At 38.0% G+C, this 23,485-nt stretch overlaps 1 protein-coding gene across 17 annotated transcripts in view; it reads left to right on the forward strand.

The window, feature by feature from the left end:
• Positions 1-23,485, forward strand: part of FUBP1 (far upstream element binding protein 1) — a 41,107-nt gene that overhangs the window by 7,882 nt on the left and 9,740 nt on the right. For 3 of the 17 annotated variants that reach the window (XM_079776291.1, XM_079776294.1, XM_079776298.1), the window contains exons 3-19: positions 170-232; positions 990-1,028; positions 1,576-1,615; positions 2,153-2,205; positions 2,285-2,356; positions 2,486-2,543; positions 4,820-4,982; positions 5,082-5,180; positions 5,304-5,405; positions 5,657-5,759; positions 5,861-5,961; positions 6,528-6,669; positions 7,553-7,713; positions 10,016-10,167; positions 10,255-10,334; positions 14,132-14,260; positions 16,146-16,220. In XM_079776291.1, coding sequence (XP_079632417.1) covers positions 170-232; positions 990-1,028; positions 1,576-1,615; positions 2,153-2,205; positions 2,285-2,356; positions 2,486-2,543; positions 4,820-4,982; positions 5,082-5,180; positions 5,304-5,405; positions 5,657-5,759; positions 5,861-5,961; positions 6,528-6,669; positions 7,553-7,713; positions 10,016-10,167; positions 10,255-10,334; positions 14,132-14,260; positions 16,146-16,220 — 1,632 coding nt within the window. Of the gene's footprint in view, positions 1-169; positions 233-989; positions 1,029-1,575; positions 1,616-2,152; positions 2,206-2,284; positions 2,357-2,485; positions 2,544-4,819; positions 4,983-5,081; positions 5,181-5,303; positions 5,406-5,656; positions 5,760-5,860; positions 5,962-6,527; positions 6,670-7,552; positions 7,714-10,015; positions 10,168-10,254; positions 10,335-14,131; positions 14,270-16,145; positions 16,221-23,485 lie in introns of all 17 variants that reach the window. The other 14 variants (XM_079776295.1, XM_079776284.1, XM_079776296.1 and 11 more) reach the window with 7 other exon arrangements.

Consider the following 23,485-nt stretch of genomic DNA (forward strand, 5'->3'; position numbering starts at 1 on the left):
GAGGATTCTGAATGAGCCTATAGAATGTATTTGTAGCTTTTGACCAGGACTACATGGTTTCATTAAGTGACTTTCACATTTACAGTGAGGTTTTAATATACAAAACAAAAAATGAGCTAATGATGCTTCAGATGTTGTATGTAATGTATTCTTTTTATTTTATGTGTAGATGGCTCTTGGACAAGTCCGAGCAGTACAACACACTGGGAGGGAATGCCCTCTCCTTTTAAAGGCAGGAATTTTTATTTATTACCTGTGTTTAGTATGTAAACGTGAAATAAACCAGTGGATTCTGATATGGACACAGTATTTCTTGGATTATGTGTCTGAATTTTTGCTGTACAACATTCTGATGTTTAATTATTTAACTTTGAAGGGGGGAGGAGAATAGTACTTTATCAGTTGTCTATTCTAAGGTATGCATTGTATTCATCTGTAAAGGATGTAGATGAAGGTAGTCATGCAGTTGCTTTGAGTTTCTGCTGAAGTTTATGCCTTGATATGTTTGGTGAAGAACAATAGAACAGTTTAGATCGAGATTGCCTGTAATGTCATTTTAAAATTTATTTTGCATAGCTTTGTGGTCACTGTCTGATACACTCAACTTTTGATATGTCAACTTTTCACATTTTGATAGGTCTTTTCTTCCAGTCTTCAGTTCCTACAATGGGAAGCATCATTAGCCTTTAGCATGTGATATTTTGCTAGTAATGGACCTAAGTACTTTGTCTTATAACATTCTAAAGTGCTTAACATACATTAAGGTCAGTGATTTGATACAATCAAAAAGAACTTTTTAAAAAATGTCTGTGCATCTTTTAAACATGAATAGTTTGGGCTATGTTTTGGCACTTTTGGTTCAAGTTACACCATACCCTCAGCTATTTCAATAAATGTTTGTATTGATATTTATTCTTGCTTGGGCAGGGGGAACTGATTCATATATTTGTACTTATTGGCAAAAAATTAAAAGACACTTAATTTTGCAGATCAACCAGATGCTAAGAAAGTTGCTCCTCAAAATGACTGTAAGTATTTATTTGAAGTTGGGTTAAAAAATAAAGTAACTGGATTTTAATTAGGGTTTTGTTCCTATCTTTTGTTGGGTATCTTTGAAGTTAGTTGAAGGCCATGAATATTATGTTATAATGAATTTCTTTGTAGATATGTGCATCCTATCTTTATGATCTTTCAGTTATGGCCAGGTACATATTTATGAGTTTAGACCATTAAATTATTTTATATAGTCTCTTTTTTTGCTCTATTTCTTTTTTATTTTACTTTTTTTTTTTATTTTGTTTTATTGCTCTATTTTTTAATCTATACTTGCACCACTTGAAAAGGGACAGGTGTTTGTTTTTTTTTTTCTATGTCGTTGCTAGTAATGTCTGCCCTTTTACTGAGTTTTTATTTGCCTACTGTCAATGTTGATTTTAAGTATTCTGCATAAAATTTTACTCTCTCCAAGGTATTATCTATGCATCAGGGAAATATTTTGGAATTGCTTGATAAAATTATTAAATATATGTGAACTTAAATTTAAACTTTTCAATTTTTATTTAATTTTTATGGTAGCTTTTGGGACGCAGTTACCACCGATGCATCAGCAGCAAAGGTATAGTCAAATGCTTTTCAAATGATTTGCAAGTTTTAGTTGAACTGTATGTAAAAATACAACCAAGTTAGTGTACGGTGAATATGTGTCTGCCGTGTGTGTGTGTGTGTGTGTGTGTGTGTGTGTGTGTGTTTCATTTCCTTCGACTTAAAGTGATACAAAATGATCATTTTTCCTTTTGAGTGACGTACATTTGTAGTTTGGAAGGATGGGTGTAATTAGACACATTTTAGAAGAAGTAAAGTAAATTAAAATACCATTTAAAAAAAAATTAAGATGACATTCCCTCAACTCTACTCCAGCTTCTTTGCATGTCTTCAGACTGTTCCATTCATCATACCCTCCTCACTTGATGTGTGTTACCTTAAGATTCTAACTTTACTCAAGCCATATTTTGACTATAAACAAACATGTTCCTAGAACCCTGGTTTGAGCCATTAGACCTCCATTTTCATCAGTAGAGTACCTTTTATATGTAAATAAATTATCTTTCTTTGAAGGAAGATGTTAGTTTCTGGTTTGTTTGTTTGTTTTTAGCAGGTCTGTAATGACTGAAGAATACAAAGTTCCAGATGGAATGGTTGGATTTAGTAAGTAACCTAGTTTCTAAAGCTTTGAAAACAGTCAAAACATACTTGGCAGTCTTTCAGCTAATAATTTTCTTTCTAGTTATTGGCAGAGGAGGTGAACAAATCTCACGTATACAGCAGGAATCTGGATGCAAAATACAGATTGCTCCTGGTAATGTTATTTTCATGCTATTTTCATACTGAATAGAAAGCTAGCATATTTTTAAGCTAGTGAAAATTATCGTATGTGTTAACCTTTTCTTAGTCTTAAACTTTTTTGTTTGTTTGTTTTATATTGTAGACAGTGGTGGCCTTCCAGAAAGGTCTTGTATGTTAACTGGAACACCTGAGTCTGTCCAGTAAGTATGAAAATCATGTGTCTAAGGCCAGCCCCCTTCTTCCTACTGAAGGGCATTGCCTTTGCAATTGAACCAACTTCCTCCTGCACTGTTAATTTCCCTTTCTTTTCTAGATAATTTCTAATAGCATACAGACATGCTTGAAAATCTCACATTAACCAAAACTATCCCTGAACCCCACATTTATATTTCTCTGCTCCCTTTTACAACAAAACTCCTTAAATAAAGAGGTAGTTCTACTTTGGTGTATCATCTTCCTGTTTTCATTTTGTCATGACCTTACACCAATCAGGCATTGATTCCCACTGTTCCATTAAAATTGGTCTATTCGAGATCATGACTGGCCGCTTCCTCATTCAGCCTGTCAGCACTGTTTGACACAGTGGGCCACTTGCCTAGATACCTACTTCTCTTCTCTTTCTCAGTTTATCTTGGTTGTCAGCCTTATCTTCCTGGACTCAACATGAAAGTGCCACAAAATTCAGTCCTCTTACATTATATCTACACATACTCTTTAGATGGCTTAATTTACTCTATTAACTTTCATTTAATACATACCTTTATATACCATAGATTTTATGTTCTAAATTTTTATCTCCAGCCTTGGTCTCTTTTTCTAAATTCCAGGCTCATATCCAGCTGCTCAGTGCACCTCAAACATTAGATCGTTAGGAAACGAAATCATAGTTTTACAGCCCATTCCCAGCTTGCTTTTATTTATTTATATATGTATTTATTTATACTTATTTATCTCTTACACGTATGGCAACTCTGTTTTAATATTTTTTATCTCTCTCTTACTCCTCATTTATCCATAAGCAAGTCTTGGTCATTTTTTATTCCTAATTTATTTGAGATCCCGCCTCTTTTTGCCACCTTCTATACTACCGCCTTATCTGTGATGTGATTTGCCTATATTACAACATGTGTCCATTGTTTTAGCCTTGTTCAACAATGATCTATTCTTATAACAGTATAGCCAATGTGATTCTTCTAGAATGTGAGTCAATTCATAATATTACTTTGCTCAAAATCCCGTAATGCTTAACTCAATTAGAGTAAAAGTCAGTGTCTACCATGGCCTGCTTACCTGCTATTTTTCTATTTTTTTACCATTCTCCCAACTCACTCTGTTCTAGCCTCATGTAGCCTCTTGTATTCTTTCAGCACATCAAGCATGCTTCTCATTTGAGGTCTTTGCACTTTCTATTTCTTCTTTCAGGAACATTTTCCCCCAGATATTTTCACATTCCCTCCCCCTCTTCCTTCAGGTCTTGGTTCAAATGTCTATCAGTAAGGTTTCCAATATCTACTTTCCATAAAATAGCATCCCTTCACACACATACACATTCTATCCTTATTCTGCTTTTGATTTTCTTTATAGCCCTTCCCAAATTACATGTAATTTATTTAACATGTTAGTTTTTAATATGCTTTTATTTATTACAGAGAGGAAGGAAGGAGGGAGAAAAAAATTCAGTGATGAGAGAGGATCAATGATTTATCTGCCTTGTGCACAGCGCCTATTGGGGATCAAGCCCACAACCCGGGCATATGCCCTGACTAGGAATCGAACAGTGACATCCTGGTTCATGGGACAACGCTCAACCACTGAGCAATGCCAGAAGAAACTCTTGTCTGTTTTGTTCAGTGCTGTATCCCCATCAACTAGAATGAAACCTGGAATATAAATGACATTTCTTATGTATTTATTGAATGAATACATTTTAACATCTGAGTGACCAAAGTGATGGTTTAAAAATAGAAATATTGCCCGGCCAGGTGTGACTCAGTGGTTGAACATCGACCTATGAACCAGGAGGTCACTGTTCTATTCCTGGTCAGGGCACATGCCTGGATTGCTGGCTTGATACCCTATAGGGGCCGTGCACGAGGCAGCCGATCAATGATTATCTCTTGTGATTGATGTTTCTACCTCTCTCCCTTCCTCTCTGAAATCAACAAAAATACATATTTTTAAAAACATTTTATTTAGTGCTCTTAAGAATCAATTTAATATTGCGGTAACTTTGGAATTTGAGTGCTACTTAGAAATTCTGGATTCTCAAAAATATTTAAAAATTGTATACCTAGAAATTTGATTGAATAGTTTCCATCTTTGACCCTAATGGCATTTTCTTTTAATTGAAATTATTAAAATTTAGCTTTAAGCCACCTAAACTGGAATTGGAAGAAGTAACTGGTTATATTTTGTATTTCTCTTTGATAAGCTTTAGGATATATTACAACTTATTTGACTGTTAATTTATTAACAGGTCAGCAAAACGATTACTGGACCAGATTGTTGAAAAAGGAAGACCAGCCCCTGGCTTCCATCATGGCGATGGACCAGGAAATGCAGTTCAAGAAATAATGATTCCAGCTAGCAAAGCAGGATTAGTTATTGGAAAGGGGGGAGAGACAATTAAACAACTTCAGGTATTATTATTTGTAAAATGATTACTATTCATCTGTTTTGAAGCCGGTTTCCTTCCATTCCCCTTTTATTAACACTGTGGGTTTTTTTATGATGAACAGGAACGAGCTGGAGTTAAAATGGTTATGATTCAAGATGGACCTCAGAATACTGGTGCTGACAAACCTCTTAGGATTACCGGAGATCCATACAAAGTTCAAGTAAACAAGTTTATATTTTACAAAGAAGGGTTGGGATGGGTGCAGAATGAACAAAACTTGTATGAATAAATTGCAATGTTTTGAGACATGCTTTCTAAATTGGGTAATTTTTTTCTACTTCAGCAAGCCAAGGAAATGGTGTTAGAGTTAATTCGTGATCAAGGTGGTTTCAGAGAAGTTCGAAATGAGTATGGGTCAAGAATTGGAGGAAATGAAGGGATAGATGTAAGTAAAAATATTCAGAAATGGTTTTATGCTAATGTATAAGTAAAATAGTGTTTTTCCTGTTTTGTATTACATAGCCTACTGTAACATTGTATCTTTTTTTTCTCCCAGTTTCCACCTTAGAATATAGTAGTATTTTTTGTGTCTTGTTACCCTACTCGATATAAAGAGTGTTATATATTTTTTTATGATTTGAGGCAGCTTGATTTTCAGTAAGTGGTTTTTTTAATACTTGGTCTCCTTTGCATCAGGTCCCCATTCCAAGATTTGCTGTTGGCATTGTAATAGGAAGAAATGGAGAAATGATTAAAAAAATACAAAATGATGCTGGTGTTCGAATTCAATTTAAGCCAGGTGAGTACGTACATTTAATTTTCTGAGTGTTGGTAGCAATTACTTTTGACAGTGACACATTTAACGTTAAATTAATTCATTTTATTTCTTTTGTTTTGAAGATGATGGAACAACACCTGACAGGATAGCACAAATAACAGGACCTCCAGACCGATGTCAACATGCTGCAGAAATTATTACAGACCTTCTTAGAAGTGTTCAGGTTGATAGAATACTAATAATTTCTTTGTTTTATTTTCATTCAAAAAATTTTTCTTCAGCTCCAGCCAGGTGTCTCAGTTGGTTAGAGTGTCATACCATACACCAAAAGAGTTTGCGGGTTCAGTTTCTGGTCAGGGCACACACCTAAGTTGCAGGTCTGCTCCCTGGTTGGGGCCTGTACAGGAGGCAACTGATCGATGTTTCTCTCACATCAGTGGTTGTTTCTCTTCCGCTCTCAAATCAATAAAAACATAAGCTTGGTTGGAAATTTTAAAAATTTCCTTCATCAAATCTGAAAGCCCCCCCTTTATTTTATATCAGAATCTGTTTAATAACTAAAAAGTTTGAAGTTGCTTTAAGGCAGAGATCTTGGAGCAGGAAGGCAGCTAGCTACCTTACTCATTCCAGTATAAAATGAATAAGTGGTGGTTATTACTGGCTGATTACTTGTACCAAGTTATCTCCCAACTTTTCTAAATTTTCTAATTTAGGAAAATAGACATGTAATTTATTATGGAAAGAAGAGTGTATTTTTATACTGACTTCGTTTCTTGTCTTTCTCTTTAGGCTGGTAATCCTGGTGGACCTGGACCTGGTGGTCGAGGGAGAGGTAGAGGTCAAGGCAACTGGAACATGGGACCACCTGGTGGACTACAGGAATTTAATTTCATTGTACCAACTGGGAAAACTGGATTAATAATAGGAAAAGGCAATGTATTTTTTAAACTCTTAATCTTTTAATGTAGGGTTAAAATTTTAACCTATTAATTTTTCTGATGATATATCTGTTGCTGTTCTAAACAAGTGGTGGTGATTTTTCCTGAGCTGTATTTTAGTAGAAAAGTGTTATGTTGATGTGTAACAACTAAAGCATAAATGAGAAGGGCCTTATATATACTTAAATAAAAAGAGTAGGCTTTGATTCACATGGGCTTCTAGAAGAGACTAACAGCTTATTAGTATAAGAAACTTCTTTTGACCCCAAAAGTGGTCTGGGTGTTTTTGTTTACTTTGCTATTTCCTGATACACATGTTTTCAAATTTTCAAATTTTTTTAATGTGTTCTTTATATTGCTTGTAAAAGCAGTTTAATTGAACCAAATATTTTGATTTTGATAAGTTATCCATTTTAAGGTTAGGTACAGATATACTAAATTATGTCTTAAAACTCAAATGTATTTTAAGAGAAGCATGAAATGCTTTATACAGTTTGATTTAAAGTATAGAATAAATGGAAAATCTTAATAGAATATTGGCAGATGGACTACTGGTCAAAGCTTAATGACCCATTTAATTGTGACTTTAAGTTTATTGAAGTAATATTGATTAATGACATTATATAAACTTCAGGTGTACATCTATATCTGTATACCCTATTTTGTACTCTATACCCAAAGTCTAATTTCTTTCCATTGCCATATATTTGACCCCCTTTGCTTAATTTGCCCTTCCCCCTTCCCCACTGGTAATCGTCATTCTGTTTGTATCTATGAGTTTATATTTGTTAGTTCGTTTGTTACTTCCATTTTATTTTAAATACCTTTTCTTGTATCCTTTGAATTCTTAGAGAAATAATTGTGTTTTGATTTTAGGAGGTGAAACCATAAAAAGCATAAGCCAACAGTCTGGTGCAAGAATAGAACTTCAGAGAAATCCTCCACCTAATGCAGATCCTAATATGAAGTTATTTACAATTCGTGGCACTCCACAGCAAATAGACTATGCTCGGCAACTCATAGAAGAAAAGATTGGTGTGAGTATGCTTTAAACTTCAATTTATAGCATAGGTTCTAATCTAAAATTATAGGGCTCATTACATAATAGATAACATAAACAGAAAAGATTTTCCAGTAATGAAAGTAACCTAATTAAATATAGTAAAGGTATTCAGAACCTTATATTGGTGTGGGTAGATAAGAGGATAGCATTACTTGCAGATATGTTAAGGTTGGTGGAGAATTGTGAAACATATTTGAAGGATATAGTTAACAGGAATTCAGTGTTTATTACGGGCTTTTACTATATGTAACCCTGGTGACACAAACATGAATCAGATACATCCCACTTTAAAGTAGAAATTTATAAATCCTAATTCTTAGGCAGTAATCTGGGGGGTTTTAAATGTAGACTAGTTGGGTGCTTTCCACCTCTACACATAACACAGAGTTCTCATTCAAAATGTCTGGAATAGAGCCCAACATCTACTTTTAGAAAGATGGTCCAGGTGATTCTGTTGCCTGGCCAAGTTTGAAAATGTTTCTGCTAGAAAAGTTTGCTGGTGGTAGTACAAAAATATATGAAAAGTCTTGACTGTTCTTTCTTGTAAATGAGGTAAATAGTGCTTTACTGTTTTCTTTTACTATAAAGAATTAATATAGGGTGTGAGCGAGCATCTTAAACTATTAATAATTAGAATTTCTTAGAAAAATTCTCCTTGGTGTTTGCCATGCTGTGGATGGGGTGCAAAAGAAATTTGACTCTGTTTCTGTCTGGGAAATCAAAATAATTGTACAAGAAATACTTAAAGAATATCTTATAAAAATATACACAAACATTGTATGGGCAATAAGTGTAATTGCACAGAGACATGAAGAAAATAATTGTGGATTCAGTATGGCAGAGATTAATGCAGAAAAATGAATAGCACATCTTGGTTTTGAAGTTTACTATTCTTTTACTATGCATGGATTAGGATTCCTTCTGGATTGGTAGACAAACAGAATAGAATGTCCTAGAGAAGCAAAACAATCTGAGTTCAAAATACTCTGGCCCTTGCTGGCATTTTCCAGTGGTTAGAGCATTGGTCCACACACTGAAGAGTCTTGGGGTAACATCGATTGTGTCTCTCCCTCTCTTCCACTCTCTCTAAAAATCAGTGGGAAAGAAATATTCTCAGTTGAGAATTAACAAAATAAATACTCTGAATTATTTACTGACTATGATCTTGGGAAACCTATGATCTTAGTCTGTTACCTACTTAATAGGGTTTAGGGATTAAATAATTTGAGTATGAGTGTGTGGTGCGTGTGTATTACTTAAAAGAGTACCTGGCACGTATCTCTATGAAAATATTCCTACTTAACCCTGGCCAGTGTGGTTCAGTTGGTTGGGCATCGTCCCATGACCAAAAGGTCACTGGTTTGATTCCCAGTCAGGGCACATGCCTGGGTTGTGGGCTCCATCCCCAGTAGGGGGCTATAGGAGGCTGCCAATCGATGTTTCTCTCCCTCTGAATAAAAACACATTTTTTTAAATGTTGCTAATTTTTTTCAGTTTTTTGTTTTGTTTTGTTTTTTACTATTTGGAAAGGATGGGTTATAGATAATACAATGTTAGAAGTGGGGGATGGTGACAGCAATTAGAGACACCTACTACCTACCTTTAGGCCTCTTTCACTGGAGTAGTTTCAAGGAAGGTACATCCTAATAACAGGAACTTTAAAAAATAATGAAGGTTAGCCCTGGCCAGTGTCGCTCAGTTGGTTGGGCGTCGTCTTGTGCATTGAAAGGTTGGTTCAATGCCTAGTCAGGATCCATGCCTGGGTTGTAGGCTTGATCCCCAGCAGGAGGCGGCTGATCAGTGTTCCACTCTCACATCGGTATTTCTCCCCTTTCCCTTCCTCTCTCTAAAAATCATTTTAAAATATTTTAAAAAGAAAAATACCACAAAGGTTAGCTTCATTATTTTGTAGTGAGAAAAATGACAACCAAATGTAGTTTAAAAACAATTTTGTCCAAAATGTCTCATGGTAAATATTAACTGAAATGAAAGGAATGTTTTAGGGCAGTTAAATCTAGTGGTCTTTACAAGTTAGATAAATTAGATAAATAAAAAGAAGACATCAACTAAGTATTTTTTTTTAATATATGTTTTCATTGAGTTTAGAGAGAGAAAGGGAGAGGGAGAGACACATCTATTGGCTGCCTCCTGCACTCCCTCTACTAGGGATTGAACCCACAATCCAGGCATGACCCAGGAATTGACCTTTGAGTTGTTGAGTTGTTTGGCCATTGTTGTTTTTCTGATTTTTGTAAGTCGTTTTGCTTTTTTTGCAGGGCCCAGTAAATCCTTTAGGGCCACCTGTACCCCATGGGCCCCATGGTGTCCCAGGGCCCCATGGGCCTCCTGGGCCTCCTGGGCCTGGAGCTCCAATGGGACCATACAACCCTGCACCTTATAATCCGGGACCACCTGGCCCTGCTCCTCAGTAAGTATACTGGGTTTTCTTTGTGCTTTTCCCCAAAGATTATAGCTTTTGTAAGTCATATACTTATATTGATTTATATCTTTTCAGTGGTCCTCCAGCTCCTTACGCTCCCCAGGGATGGGGAAATGCATATCCACACTGGCAGCAACAGGCCCCTCCCGATCCAGGTAAAAGATGTTTATCATCCTTGTGTAATTTGTATTGTTTTTTACTCTATTACATTCTTATATTTTCTAGTGTTGTTTCTACATTGTGTGCCATTTTCTGCACATATTCCACTCTTTCAACAGGAGTGTTAAGGTCTGGTTCTACCCCAGTGTGTAAGACTGGTGTGAATATGGTCTATTGTCATGGAACCTTTTACAACCTGCGTTTGGCTTTCTCTACTTTTGAAATTATACAGCAGAGTGCTAAGCCAAAAGCTATAGGAAGAAGTACAATGTCTTGGGCCTTAGGTACTAGTGCCATTTCATGTATATAGTATGTTACAAGTCTCAATGAAGTGTTTAATACTTGGGCATTAAACTCCTAAGTTCTCAAATAAGATATGTAAGTTGTCTGTTTTAGTATTCTAGATACAGTAACTTTACCTGTTAATAAAAATCAGGCCTGTATTTAATATCTGCATGCTAAAACTCTAAAATACATTTTTTCAAATATTTTCTCTGCTCAGAACTGGAATTTATATATATATTACATTCTGTTCAATTCTATGTTATTTTTTCACCACCATGGATGGTCAAGGGGCCACTTATCGAAACCAATTAACAATTGTTTATGATTATTTTTTCTCACCTACTACCTACCTTTAGGCCTCTTTCACTGGAGTAGTTTCAAGGAAGGTACTAAATGATGGGTTCCTTTCCACAGTAGTTAATAGTTGTATTTTTTAAAAACCTAAGAAATTAGGTGAAACACTGTGGTATTTAAATGTGCCCCCCCCCAAATAAATGTGGCCCCCATCCTATCTAATCCTATCTAATAAAAGAGTAATATGCAAATTGACCATCACTCCAACACACAAGATGGCTGCCCCCATGTGGACACAAGATGGCCAGCAGGGGAGGGCAGTTGGGAGGAACCAGGCCTGCAAGGGAGGGCAGTTTTGGGGGTTGACCAGGCCGGCAGGGGAGGGCAGTTGGGGGGGACCGGGCCTGCAGGGAAGAGCAGTTGGGGGGGGGGGGGGACCCAGGCCTGTAGGGGAGGGCAGTTAGGGGCAATTAGGCTGGCAGGGGAGCAGTTAGGCTTCAATCAGGCTGGCAGGGGAGTGATCAGGCTGGCAGGCAGAATCGTTTATGGGCAATTAGGAAGGCAGGCAGGTGAGCAGTTGGGAGCCAGCAGTCCTGGATTGTGAGAGGGATGTCCGGTAGGATCGGGCCTAAACAGGCAGTTGGACATCCCTCGAGGGGGTCCCAGATTGGAGAGGGTGCAGGCTGGGCTGAGGGACACACACACACACACCCGTGCCCTCTGGTATTCTATAGCATACTTTAATTTCAAAGGAAGTGTATTCTTTGGAAATGATGACACACCATGGCAGTCACCCAATAGCCACAACATCCACTAAACAACTTGAGTGTGCTGAGAATCTGGGTGTGCAAAGAGTAGTTTATATTCTGTAGCAGAAGAGTGCATTTCAAGTGTTAGCAATAATGTGATAGAAGGACTTACAGAAGAGTCAAATGTGATTCACTGTATAGTCTAAAGTTAGTCTTTTATGAACGAAAGGATTTTCTTCCCTCTTGTAAACTAATTGGGATGGTGTGATAAGCAGAAGAATTGCCATTTAAGAGATTCAACAGGTTGGGTAAGTTAAGAGGCAGATTTATATTGGGCAACTTGGATCTGCAGAGTAGCACCTATGAGCACTGTTTGGGTAGGTAGCATGATTGAGAAAATGATGGGAATAGAGAAGTGGTCTCTATCACAATCTCATTTTCCCACTTGGAGTAGTAATAAAGTAACAATTGGTTAATGAATGTGGTTTCTAGCATTGCTTTGGGGAAAGAAAGAATCCATAGGCTAAAGTTAGATATTACTTAAATTAGACAACATTATATAAAAACCAAATAAATGATTTAAATGAAATTGTATTGACAATAAAGTCAGTATTCTCTGAACTAAAATCTGTTTTGATAAAAAATTAATGGGCTGTTAAGCATTTATATAGAGTCAAAAGATTAGACCTCAAAATGAAACAGACCTAGATATATCCTAATCTTACAACTTAGTAATTGTGGTATAACAAGCACATTTTTTAACCCCTCTAAATCTATATTTTCTTATGCATAAAATAGTGATACATGAATGAATGAATATTATGTTGAATGAATGATTGTAAGTTCTCATTATGTATTGTATGTAAACATGAGGCTGGTTTTTTATTTTTGACTTGGATGGCATCTTTTTATTTTCTTTACTTTTGCTTTAATGCACTTTAAGACTGTTTTTCTTACATGACATTCATTCAGGAGTACCAGTATCACTTCCTAAAGTCTTTTTATCTCGCTTTCTCTATCCAGACATGGTATCAAGTGAAAATATTTTGTATTTATTCGTATACAGGTAATTACACTATTGAGACATAAATATCCAATGTAGAAAAGCAATACATTTCTTACTTGAGAAAGATTAGGAGGGTGGAGTGATGTCTTGGAATTATATCAACTTAAAATTATATACCTCTAAAAATTCTTGTTCCTTTTTTTCTCAAACTTCATTCACTTTTATTAAGCAGATGAAAATTGCTGCCCATTTAGGATGAAGGCTATAAACAGATTACATTATAGATGCTAACTCTAGCTAAGAAAATGACATTCTTCTTGAGGCTATAAACTAATAAAGATATATACCTGTAATACCATATGATACTCTTAGTATAAAGTACAGAATCAATAAGAGAATTTGTTTCAAAGAAGTCTCAAACTGTTCATGTACCCGTTGATTTTTATGAAGAATAAGTGAAGGTGAGCCAAGTGCAGAGGAAGCATAACATGCTCAAAGTCCCAGGTCACTTCTGAAAAGTATAAGCAGTTTATTGTAGTCAGAATATGGGTGTTAGAAAAATACTGACATAGGGAAGATGAGGCTGGAATGGAAAGGATAATCCAGGGGGTCCAGATCATGGAAGATACTGGATGATATGCTGTACCTAACAGCTTAGATGGTCTTGAAGACTCTAGGGAATAAATGAAGAATTTCAAATCGGACTATGACATCAAGTTTATGTTTTAGGATAATCACTGAAATACTATGAGATGAAATATGGCTAATCTCTGTTTCCTTTTCTAAGATTAAGTTGTCTTTTTATTGAAAACAAGGCAGGAGAAAGTTCATAGTTCTGTAATAACTAGTAGCCCTGCGCAGGAATCTCTGCGCCAGTAGCTTGCTGCTGCCCTCCAGTAGCTCCCTCCCCCGTCATAGCTCGCTTCCCTGCCCCCTCCTGTAGCTCTCTGCCACCCGCTTGTAGCTCACTGCCCCACCCTCCTGCTGATCCGTGATCCGGTTGTTACATGGTCAGTCATTATGCTTCACGATGTAATGACCATTTGCATATCACATCTATTATATAGGATTGTTTCTTGTAGCTTAGTCCCTAGAAATCCTTTCATTTAGTAATCTGCCATATAGAACTGTTGTGCTTGAAGCAAAACTGATTTAGAAAGAAAACACACAGGATGTTTTGAGACAAAGCATTGTATTGAGAAAAGATCTTTATTCCTATCTGAATCCTGCCACCAACTAGTTTTCTAGGACCTAGGAATGCCAGTTAATCTCTGAACCTTTTTTTCTATAAAAGCTAGGGGTAACAGTGGAATTAATAGGACAATTTGAAAGTTTCTACTTATTATTTTTAAGTCTAGTTAATTTTGGGTTCTATGTATTTGCCAGAGGGTGTGTGTATGTGAGAGAGAGAGAAAATAATGGACTTTAGGTGCAAATGTTGAACTTGTGTTTATTCTAGCTAAAGCAGGAACCGATCCAAATTCAGCAGCTTGGGCTGCGTATTATGCTCACTATTACCAACAGCAAGCACAGCCACCACCTGCAGCTCCCACTGGTGCACCAACTACAGCCCAAACCAATGGACAAGGTAACTATGGTAATAAAACAATTTTTTTATATATATATGTGTGTGTATATGTGTGTGTGCGTGTGAGAGAGAGAGAAAACTTGTGTTTGGAATTATATATAAAGTGCATGTGATACCTAAAAATTCCTAATTCTTACAGCATTGATAAGCAGACTTTTTAAATATAGGTTACTTTTTTAGTCACAAACTTGCATAAAAGTTGTAAGATACATTAGAGAACACCCACTTAACCTAGTTATTAGTGTTTCATCCCTTATTAACACTCCCCCCTCCTTTTTTTTATTATCTTCTCTTATTATCATGTGTCCATGTCCATTATCATTAGTCTTTGTCAGAACCATTTATGGCCAAGCTGTAGAAATGATGCCTCATTTAAAATACTCCTTTCTGCATTACTCCAAAAATCCATGACCATCATGCAGCCCTCCACATTAGTTGATCAACATTGATACATTATTACTGTCCCAGTACACAGTCCTTAATTCAGATTTCACCATTTGTCCCAACAATTTTTATTCTGATCCAGGATCCCATCTGGAAACGTGTTTTTATGAGTTGTCAGGTCTATTCTGTTTCATCAATCAGGAAAAAAAAAGTTTTTGGTTCTTTTTTTTTTTTTAATGTTATAAAGAGTACAGACCTTTTGTTTTGTGGGATGATACTCTGTCTAGGGCCCTTTATTCTTTTGTTATGAAGATGATGTCATGCTCATGAGGTCCTGTTTGTGGTATGGCAAGAATACTTACAATCTGCTCTTGTGCTTTACATCAACAGGTCATATAATGTTGACCTGTTTCATCCCTGGAAATGGCAACCTTTAGTTATCTGCCATATAGAACTGTTGTGCTTGAGGCAAAACATGGTGACTTGGTTATATTGGTGTCTGCCAGGCTTTTATACCATAGAATTACCATTTTTCTCGTTGAAATTACTATTTTCTGGAGAGTTATAGTGATACTAGCCCACTAATCTTTATCTCATTGGCCTTCGCTTTCATTGATTAATACCTGCCTCATTCATTCAGCTACAATTATGATGGTAATTTCTATTCCCATCATTTATTTTACATTTATTAGTTGGTAGTTTATTGTCAAAAGAGCTTCCCCCCCTTCCTGCTTACTTCTTTATATCAGTATAGGTTCCTGTTTTATTCAATAGGTTGTATTTTAGACTGTATATTTTGATTATGAAATTGTCCTAGGTTTGACTAGTCAGGAGTACCTTCAAGATCGCTCCTGTATCCTTTTGACATGCCTGTCATTCTCTAAGCATTTTCTTACTTTCTTGCAGAATAAGATGCTCATTTTGTGCTCTCTGGGCTCCAGCCCTAGAATCAGCCATTTTTCCAAGGAGCCCTGATTCCTTTTAGTAGATGATGGTATTTAGAAACCAAACTCACTGTGTTCATTGCTACTGAGGTATCATTCCTTCTAGCTCCTTTCAATGTACGGAACTATGTAATTTACATAAATACATACCTACATAAGCATGTATATGTGTTTAAATGTATGTAATATATATATATATATATATATATATATATATTAGACTACATTTCATACCACCTACAATTAATTACATTCTTGTACTTCAACGTTCTTTTTAGCCTTTTCATGTTTATAAATGGTGAGGGACCTGGTATCCTCAGTGTGTTTTCTTATGTGACAAGTGAATTTACTTACATGCTCAGTGTAGCTACTCTTCCAAATACATAGACTATCTTCTCTGTCCACCAACTTTGTACCCTAGTGTACACCAGCAGGGATACCACTGTCACAGCACCCTTCCTTCCCCCAACTCTTGCACTCAAGAAAGTGAAGGAAAAGCCCAAATTGTCTCTTGACAACTTTAATCTATTTTTTTCTTTCCTTTTTTCTTGAACAAGGTGATCAACAGAATCCAGCTCCAGCTGGACAGGTTGATTATACTAAGGCTTGGGAAGAGTACTACAAGAAAATGGGTACGTTCTACATTTCCTTTTTTTATTTCTTTGGACTTTCACTGATTAACTTTTAAAACCTTAAAAGAATAATTGAGCAAGAATGCATTCCAAAATCACTAAACTTGCATATGTTTCAAGGTCATTACAAATAATAATTCTTAAAATTTGATTATATAATAAGGAAACATTTTTATTTGTAAATCCATTTGTCAACCACTTACCAATTGAAACTAAAAATTTTTCTATTGGCACATATGACATTGTATATTACCTACATTTTTGTCAAGACAGTTACATATGTTAGTAGCCAAAATGGCATAGGTTAAATTCTAGAGTGCCAAAGAAAAATGTGATTGTGTGGTATTATAATAGTGTCCCCATTTTCTTCAGGGGATACGATAAACTCCAAGACCCTCCAGTGGATATCTGAAACCACAGATAGTAAATTTATAAATTAGGAACAGTAAGAGATTAACAATCATTATGAAATAAGCAATATGATAATACTAGAGGCCCGGTGCTCGAAATTCGTGCACGGGAGAGTGGGGGGGGTGTCACTCATCCCAGCCTGCACTCTCTCCAGCCCAGGACCCCACTGGGGATTTCAGACTGCCGGTTTAGGCCCCATCCCAGGGCCTGAACCGGCATTCGGACATCCCTCTCATAATCCTCCAGAACCACTAGCTTCTAACTGCTCACCTGCCTGATTGCCCCAAACTGGCGCGCCCCCACCACCACCACCACCAGCCTGATCACTCTTAACCCCCTCTGCCTACTGGCCTGGTCGCCCCTAACTGCCCACCCCCCATCAGCCTGGTCGCCCCACGCAGCCTGCTGTTCATTCGTTTCGTCGTCCTTCACTAAAACCCCCTGCCAGCCTGGTCGCCCCATGCAGCCTGTGTTCGGTCTACCGTCCGGTTGTTTTGATCGTAATGGCCCCTGACTTTTTATATATTGGGATAAGTAAGGGTTTCTTGAACACAAGCACTTACAATACTGGAACAGTTGATCTCATAACAGCAACCAAGAGACTAACATATGAGTAGAATATACAGTGTGGATATGCGGGACATAGGGAGATGATTCACCTCTTGAGAGTGAGAGAGTACGATGGCTTCAGATTTCATCACACTTCTCAGAACAGTGTACAATTTAAAATGTGAGTTGCTTATTTCTGGGATTTTTCTATACAATATTTCTGACCACAGTTGACTGTAGATGAGGGGAGACTATCAAAATAATCAGATAAGAAGAAATCTACAGTGACAGAAGAAGTTACTTAAATGGCATTTTCATGTATGAAAAAGAAAAAACACAATCACCTAGAAAGGCCATTTTTATTCAGTAACTATAAAGGACTTACTATATGCCAAGTATAGTGATAGATGCCTACAGTGTGATTGTGGGAATAATAGCTAGGATATAATAATAATACCAGAGTATGCCCTTCTGGTTATCATACTCTAATGGAGGTACAGTTGTTAATCAAGTATTCAGCAAATATATTCATACATACTGTTGTGAATGAAAAGAACTGTCTTCACTAACACTTCACATGTGCAGTTTGAGAAACAGGGGTTACAACTAAGTGGTAGAACCAGAATTTGATCTCTAAGAGGGTCTAAAGCCCAGGCATATCTAAAATTTGGCTTTTTCAGGGACCATTTGAACAAGTAGTTTTTTGTTTGTTTGTTTTGCCAGGTGCTTATGCTCTTGGTCATTTGCAAACAATACAACTTATAACATAGCCAGTTGTCTTAAATGAAAGTTAAACTTGCCCATCCTTAACTAGTATAGAAAGAAAGGAAATAGGTGATAGAATTCTATCTAGTAAAGAGGGAATATGCTACTTGACTGTCACACCTTCAAAGATGGCGGCTCCCACAGCCACAAGATGGCGGTGCCCAGTCCCCTCAGCCCCACAGGGGTGGCAGGGGCGCAGCATGGCCAGGCCCGCCCCCAGGCGGGTCCAGCCACTCCGCGTGCCTGCCTCCAGAGTCCCCCAGCCGCCCGTGGCCGCCCGAGTCTCAGGTAACCAGGGCCGGCCAAGGATTGCGCTGCTGGCAGTAGCAGCACCAGAGGTGTGATGGGGGGATCTCCTTCCCCTAATTGCCAGGTCACCTCCCACCCCTGAGGGCTCCCAGACTGTGAGAAAGGGGGCAGGCCGGGCTGAGGGACCCTCTGCCCCATTGCATGAATTTTAATGCACCAGGCCTCTAATTTTTTCATAAGATATAGTCTACTTGTGATTCTCAATATAAATTTTGTTGTTTTCTTTGTCAAAGAATGCTTGTCATTTTCCACAGGAAAAAAAATTATAGTAATCTTTTTTTTTGTATAAAAGTACATATACCTGGTGATAAGGATTTTTTTTTTTTTACACAACTGATTTCTGTTTAAAGAAGGAAAATTCATTTTCCCGCCAAGCCAGTGTGGCTCAGTGGTTGGGTGTCGACCTAAGAACCAGGAGTTCATGGTTCAACTCCCAGTCAGGGCATATGCAGGTTGCAGGCTCAATCCCAGTGTGAGGTGTGCAGGAGGCAGCCAATCAATGATTCTCTCTCATTGATGTTTCTATCTCTCTCTTCCTTTCCCTTCCTCTCTGAAATCAATTAAAATATATATATATATGTATATATATATTTTTTAAAGGCAGTTTTATAAAGAAAAATTCAGAGCTCACTAAAAAAAAAAGTGCTCTGGCTAGGCAATCATAATAAAGAAATATTTAAAAAAAAAAAAAAAAAAAGGGAGACCCAAAATGGCAGCATAGGTAAACACCTATACTTGCTGCCTCTCAAAACCACATCAAAATTACAATTAAAAGGCAGAACAACCACCACCCAGAACTGCAGGAAAGCTGGCTGAGTGGAAGTTCCACAACTAGAGGAGTGAAGAAAGCGCATGAGACTGGTAAGAGGTGCGGAAAGTGCTGGCACCTGGATGTGCTGCTCTTTTAATCAGGGAGATACAAGCTCCCGCCTGCTTTTAACTTCAGTTCAGGGCGAGACTCTGGGGGACCCAGACACATATGGGGAGAAACTGGACTGTCTAGCATCAGGCCGGAACGCGAGGGCGACTTTATCTCAAGAGGTGTTCACAGCAATCATTGTTTCTGCATGGGGACGCGGAGACCCGGGGACCTCTGGTGCAGGGCTGACCGGCAGCCATTGCTGTTTGCTTCGCCCTGTGATTCCCAGAGACCCTACCCTATCCAATTTACAACCCCACCCAAGCTGTGCGCATCGGCTTTTGCATATGAATGGCCTATCCTTTCTCCGCCTAAAACCTGTCACACTGCAGCTGGGTCAGAGAGCCCCAGAGCTTCCAAAAGAAGGCCCAAAGCCAGGCGGCAGCAGCCTGCCTTGCTTCATAGCTGGGCCTCATCTGGGCAATTCCAAACCCCATACAAAGAGGAGAAATTTGCAGATGCCTCTCTAGCTCCTGCTGAGTGGCCCCAGACAGTAGCTGACCTGGCACCTCCTTGGAGATCCAAGAGCCAGTGTACCCAGTGTGAGACCATACCAGATTACAACTCTTCACATCTATAGGAGACACTCAAGGAGCAGACTCAGTGAGCACCAAAGCTCCACTGAAGCAAGTCCTGCCCCATAAGGGCATCTTCTGTGCAACAGATCTTCCAGTATAGACACATCTGGTCATCACAGCCAATTGGCCTGGAGGTCAATTCCTCCCAGTGTAACCAACAGCAATCAAGGGTTAAGTACAACAAGACTGTACACACAGCCCAAAAGGGGGTGCACCAAGATCGTCCACCTCAGGTAATGGGAGGCTGAGCCACTGGGCCCTATAGGACACCTACCACACAAGGCCACTCTATCAACTCAAGGAGACTTAGCAGCTACCCAGTACATGGAAACAAACATAGGGAAGCAGCCAAAATGCGGAGACAAGTCACAAATGAAAGAAATGGATGAAGGCAAAATACTGGATATAGAGTTCAAAACCACGATTATAAAGTTACTCAGGAATCTTATAGAAACCTCTGAAAAATTTAGTGAGACCCTCAAGGATATGAAAAAGGACCAATCAGAAATTAAGCATACACTGACTGAAATAAAGAAGAATATACTGAGATTCAACAGCAGACTAGAGGATCCCAAGAATCAAGTCAAAGATTTGAAATAAGAAGAAGCAAAAAACACCCAACCAGAAAAGGAAAAAGAATTCAAAAGTATGAAGATACTGTAGGGAGCCTCTGGACAACTTCAAGCGTACCAACATCCAAATAATGGAGGTGCCAGAAGAAGAGAGCGAGCAAGATATTGAAAACCTATTTGAAGAAATAATGATGGAAAACTTCCCCTACCTGGTGAAAGAAATAGACTTACAAGTCCAGGAAGCGCAGAGAACCCCAAACAAGAGTAATCCAAAGAGGACCACACCAAGACACATCATAATTAAAATGCCAAGGGCAAAAGACAAAGAATATTAAAAGCAGCAAGAGAAAAACAGTTACCTACAAGGGAGTACCCATATGACTGTCAGCTGATTTCTCAACAGAAACTGTGCAGGCCAGACAGGAGTGGCAAGAAATATACAAAGTGATGAATAGCAAGAACCTAAACCAAGATTACCCAGCAAAGCTATCATTTAGAATTGAAGGTCAGATAAAGAGCTTCACTGACAAGAAAAAGCTAAAGGAGTTCATCACCACCAAACCAGTATTATATGAAATGCTGAAGGGTATTCTTTAAGAAGAGGAAGAAGAGGAAAAAGGTAAAGAGAAGAAATTATGAACAACAAAGTGACAACAAATGCATATCTATCCACAAGTGAACCCAAAAATCAAATGAATAAAAAACCTGATGAACAGAACAGACTGGTGAATGTAATAGAATCAGGGGCATGGAAAGGGAGCAGACTGGCAATTATCAAGAGGAAAGGGGTGTGGGGGGTGTGGGAAGAGACTGGACAAAGAGCTTACACCTATGGATGAGGTCAGTGTGGTGGGAACCGGGTGGAGGGGAGTTATGGGGGTAGGGGGAGAGGAACATCTGTAATTGAACAATAACGATTTTTAAGAAAAGAAAAGAAAAATAATTTTTCCTGTTAGAATGACTTCCCATGCTGCATGTTATTCTTGAGGCTATAAAAGATTCATTAATTTATTTTTTTTGACCCAGTTTATTTCAGGTAGTTCTATAACAGCTGAGACTTTGTAAAAAGACACTTAAAAAAAAACTTTTAACATCAAAATAGTATACTGTAGTTACAGTGATTGCATAGTTCAGTGATGGCGAACCTATGACACGCGTGTCAGCACTAAATATTTAGTTTTTGGTTTATTAAATACAATTATATATAACAATTATACATTTATGTTATTTAAACTATAAATATCGCAAAATAATGTTTTTTCCTCAAAGTGACACACTACCCGAGTTATGCTCAGTTTTTTGGCGAAGTCTGACACACCAAGCTCAAAAGGTTGCCCATCACTGGCATAGTTGATTGTCCAAACTAGGATGTTATTTATAACTAGAGGCCCAGTGCATGATTTAATCATGCACCTGGTGCACCAGCGGGCTGGCTGTCCGCCGGTGCACCAGGCCTTCCGAAAGCCTCCTGCGCGGCGGAGGCTTTCGAAAGGCCTTGTGCCGGAGTAGACAGCCGGCCAGCTCCCCCGCTTTGGCTTTTGATCGCGGGGGAGCTGGCCGGCTGTCCGCCGGTGCACCAGGCCTTCCGAAAGCCTCCAGCACGGCCATGGCACAGAGGCTGAGCCACTGGCACCTCGAGCTCAGCGTCCTGCTGGCCCAATCAGCTACCCCGGCCACCCTGAGTCCTGCCCCCTGCGCCTCCTGCTGGCCCAATCGTGGGCGTAGCAGAGTGATGGTAATTTACATATTACCATTTTATTATGTAGGATAACTGGAAATCATTTTGTGACAATATAGTGTGGTCAGGACCTCACTATGAAAAAGCTTCACCATTTTAGCCTTAACCGGTTTGGCTCAGTGAATAGAGTGTCAGCCTGCGGACTGTTAGGTCCCAGGTTCGATTCTGGTCAAGTGCATGTACCTTGGTTGCAGGCACATCCCCGGTAGGAGGTGTGCAGGAGGCAGCTGATCGATGTTTCTCTCTATCCCTCTCCCTTCCTCTCTGTAAAAAGTTAATAAAAATATGGTGTGTTTTTTGTTTTTTAAAGTCTTCACCATTTTAAAGATTTAAGCATGTCAAGGTTAAAAATCATGTCCAACTTGTTTCACAATGGGCAATATGCCAGAGATGTTCCATATATATATATATATATATATATCTTCAGAGGATATGTTTTTATTGGTTTTTAGAGGGGGTGGGGAGAGTTAGAGAGAAAGAGAAAAATCAGTGTGCGGGATCAATTGCCTCCCATACATGCCCTGACTGGTGATTGAACGCAACCTAGGTATGTGCCCTGACTGGGAAACAAACCCACAACCTTTTGGAGTATGGGATGATGCTCCAACCAACTGAGCTATCCAGCCCAGGCTGTTCCCTATATTACTAAAAGTGAGTAAAAACAAAGGCCTATTATTAGACTTACGTAGTTATTGGGGAATGAGTATGATTTCTGTTTTATTATATAGGATTGTTTCTTTGCAACATGGTCATTAATAAATTTGCTATTAAACCATTTTACATTTTACTTGCCCAAATGAATGGGTATGTTGAATGTAATCTGGGAGGTCTTAATACCATTCAAATTTTTATGAAGGTGAGATACTTCACCTTGCCTTTTAATTTTTCATTTTCTTTCTTTTCCCTACTTCCTACTCTATTAAATTCTAATTTTAGAAAAAGTATGTTGGACTGTCTTGAATCCTTTGTGGAGAAAGGTTATAAATAAAAATAAATGACACCATGTTTGACTGAAGACTTTCCTTAACCCCTTCACCTTTTTTTCAGTTGTGTTTTTCTGTAGCATAATGGTCAGCTGTTAATTTTATGAGCAAGGTGGGCTGGTTGAGTGATTTCCTGTTACCTTAAAGGAAATAATGTTAAGTCCGGTTTTTAATGATACAAGGTCAATTTTTTTTCCCTATCATAGTTCTTTTTATAAATGATTGATTGCTTAACCGATCTAATTACAAGGTACATTACTTGTCCTTAAGATCTATTTAGAATAACCACAATTAAGAGGCCTTAAAGCATTAGAATAATACAGTTCAGTCTTGAGATTTTTAAATGGAAGGAAAGAAAGGTGTAATAAAGTATCAGGTAGTCAAATATCTTTATCTCCAAATCTAACGCCCTTATTTGGAGAGGCTAAGTTTTACTCTTCC

The sequence above is a fragment of the Cnephaeus nilssonii genome (genome assembly GCF_951640355.1).
Source record: "Cnephaeus nilssonii genome assembly, chromosome: 7".
NCBI classification, from domain to species: domain Eukaryota; kingdom Metazoa; phylum Chordata; class Mammalia; order Chiroptera; family Vespertilionidae; genus Cnephaeus; species Cnephaeus nilssonii.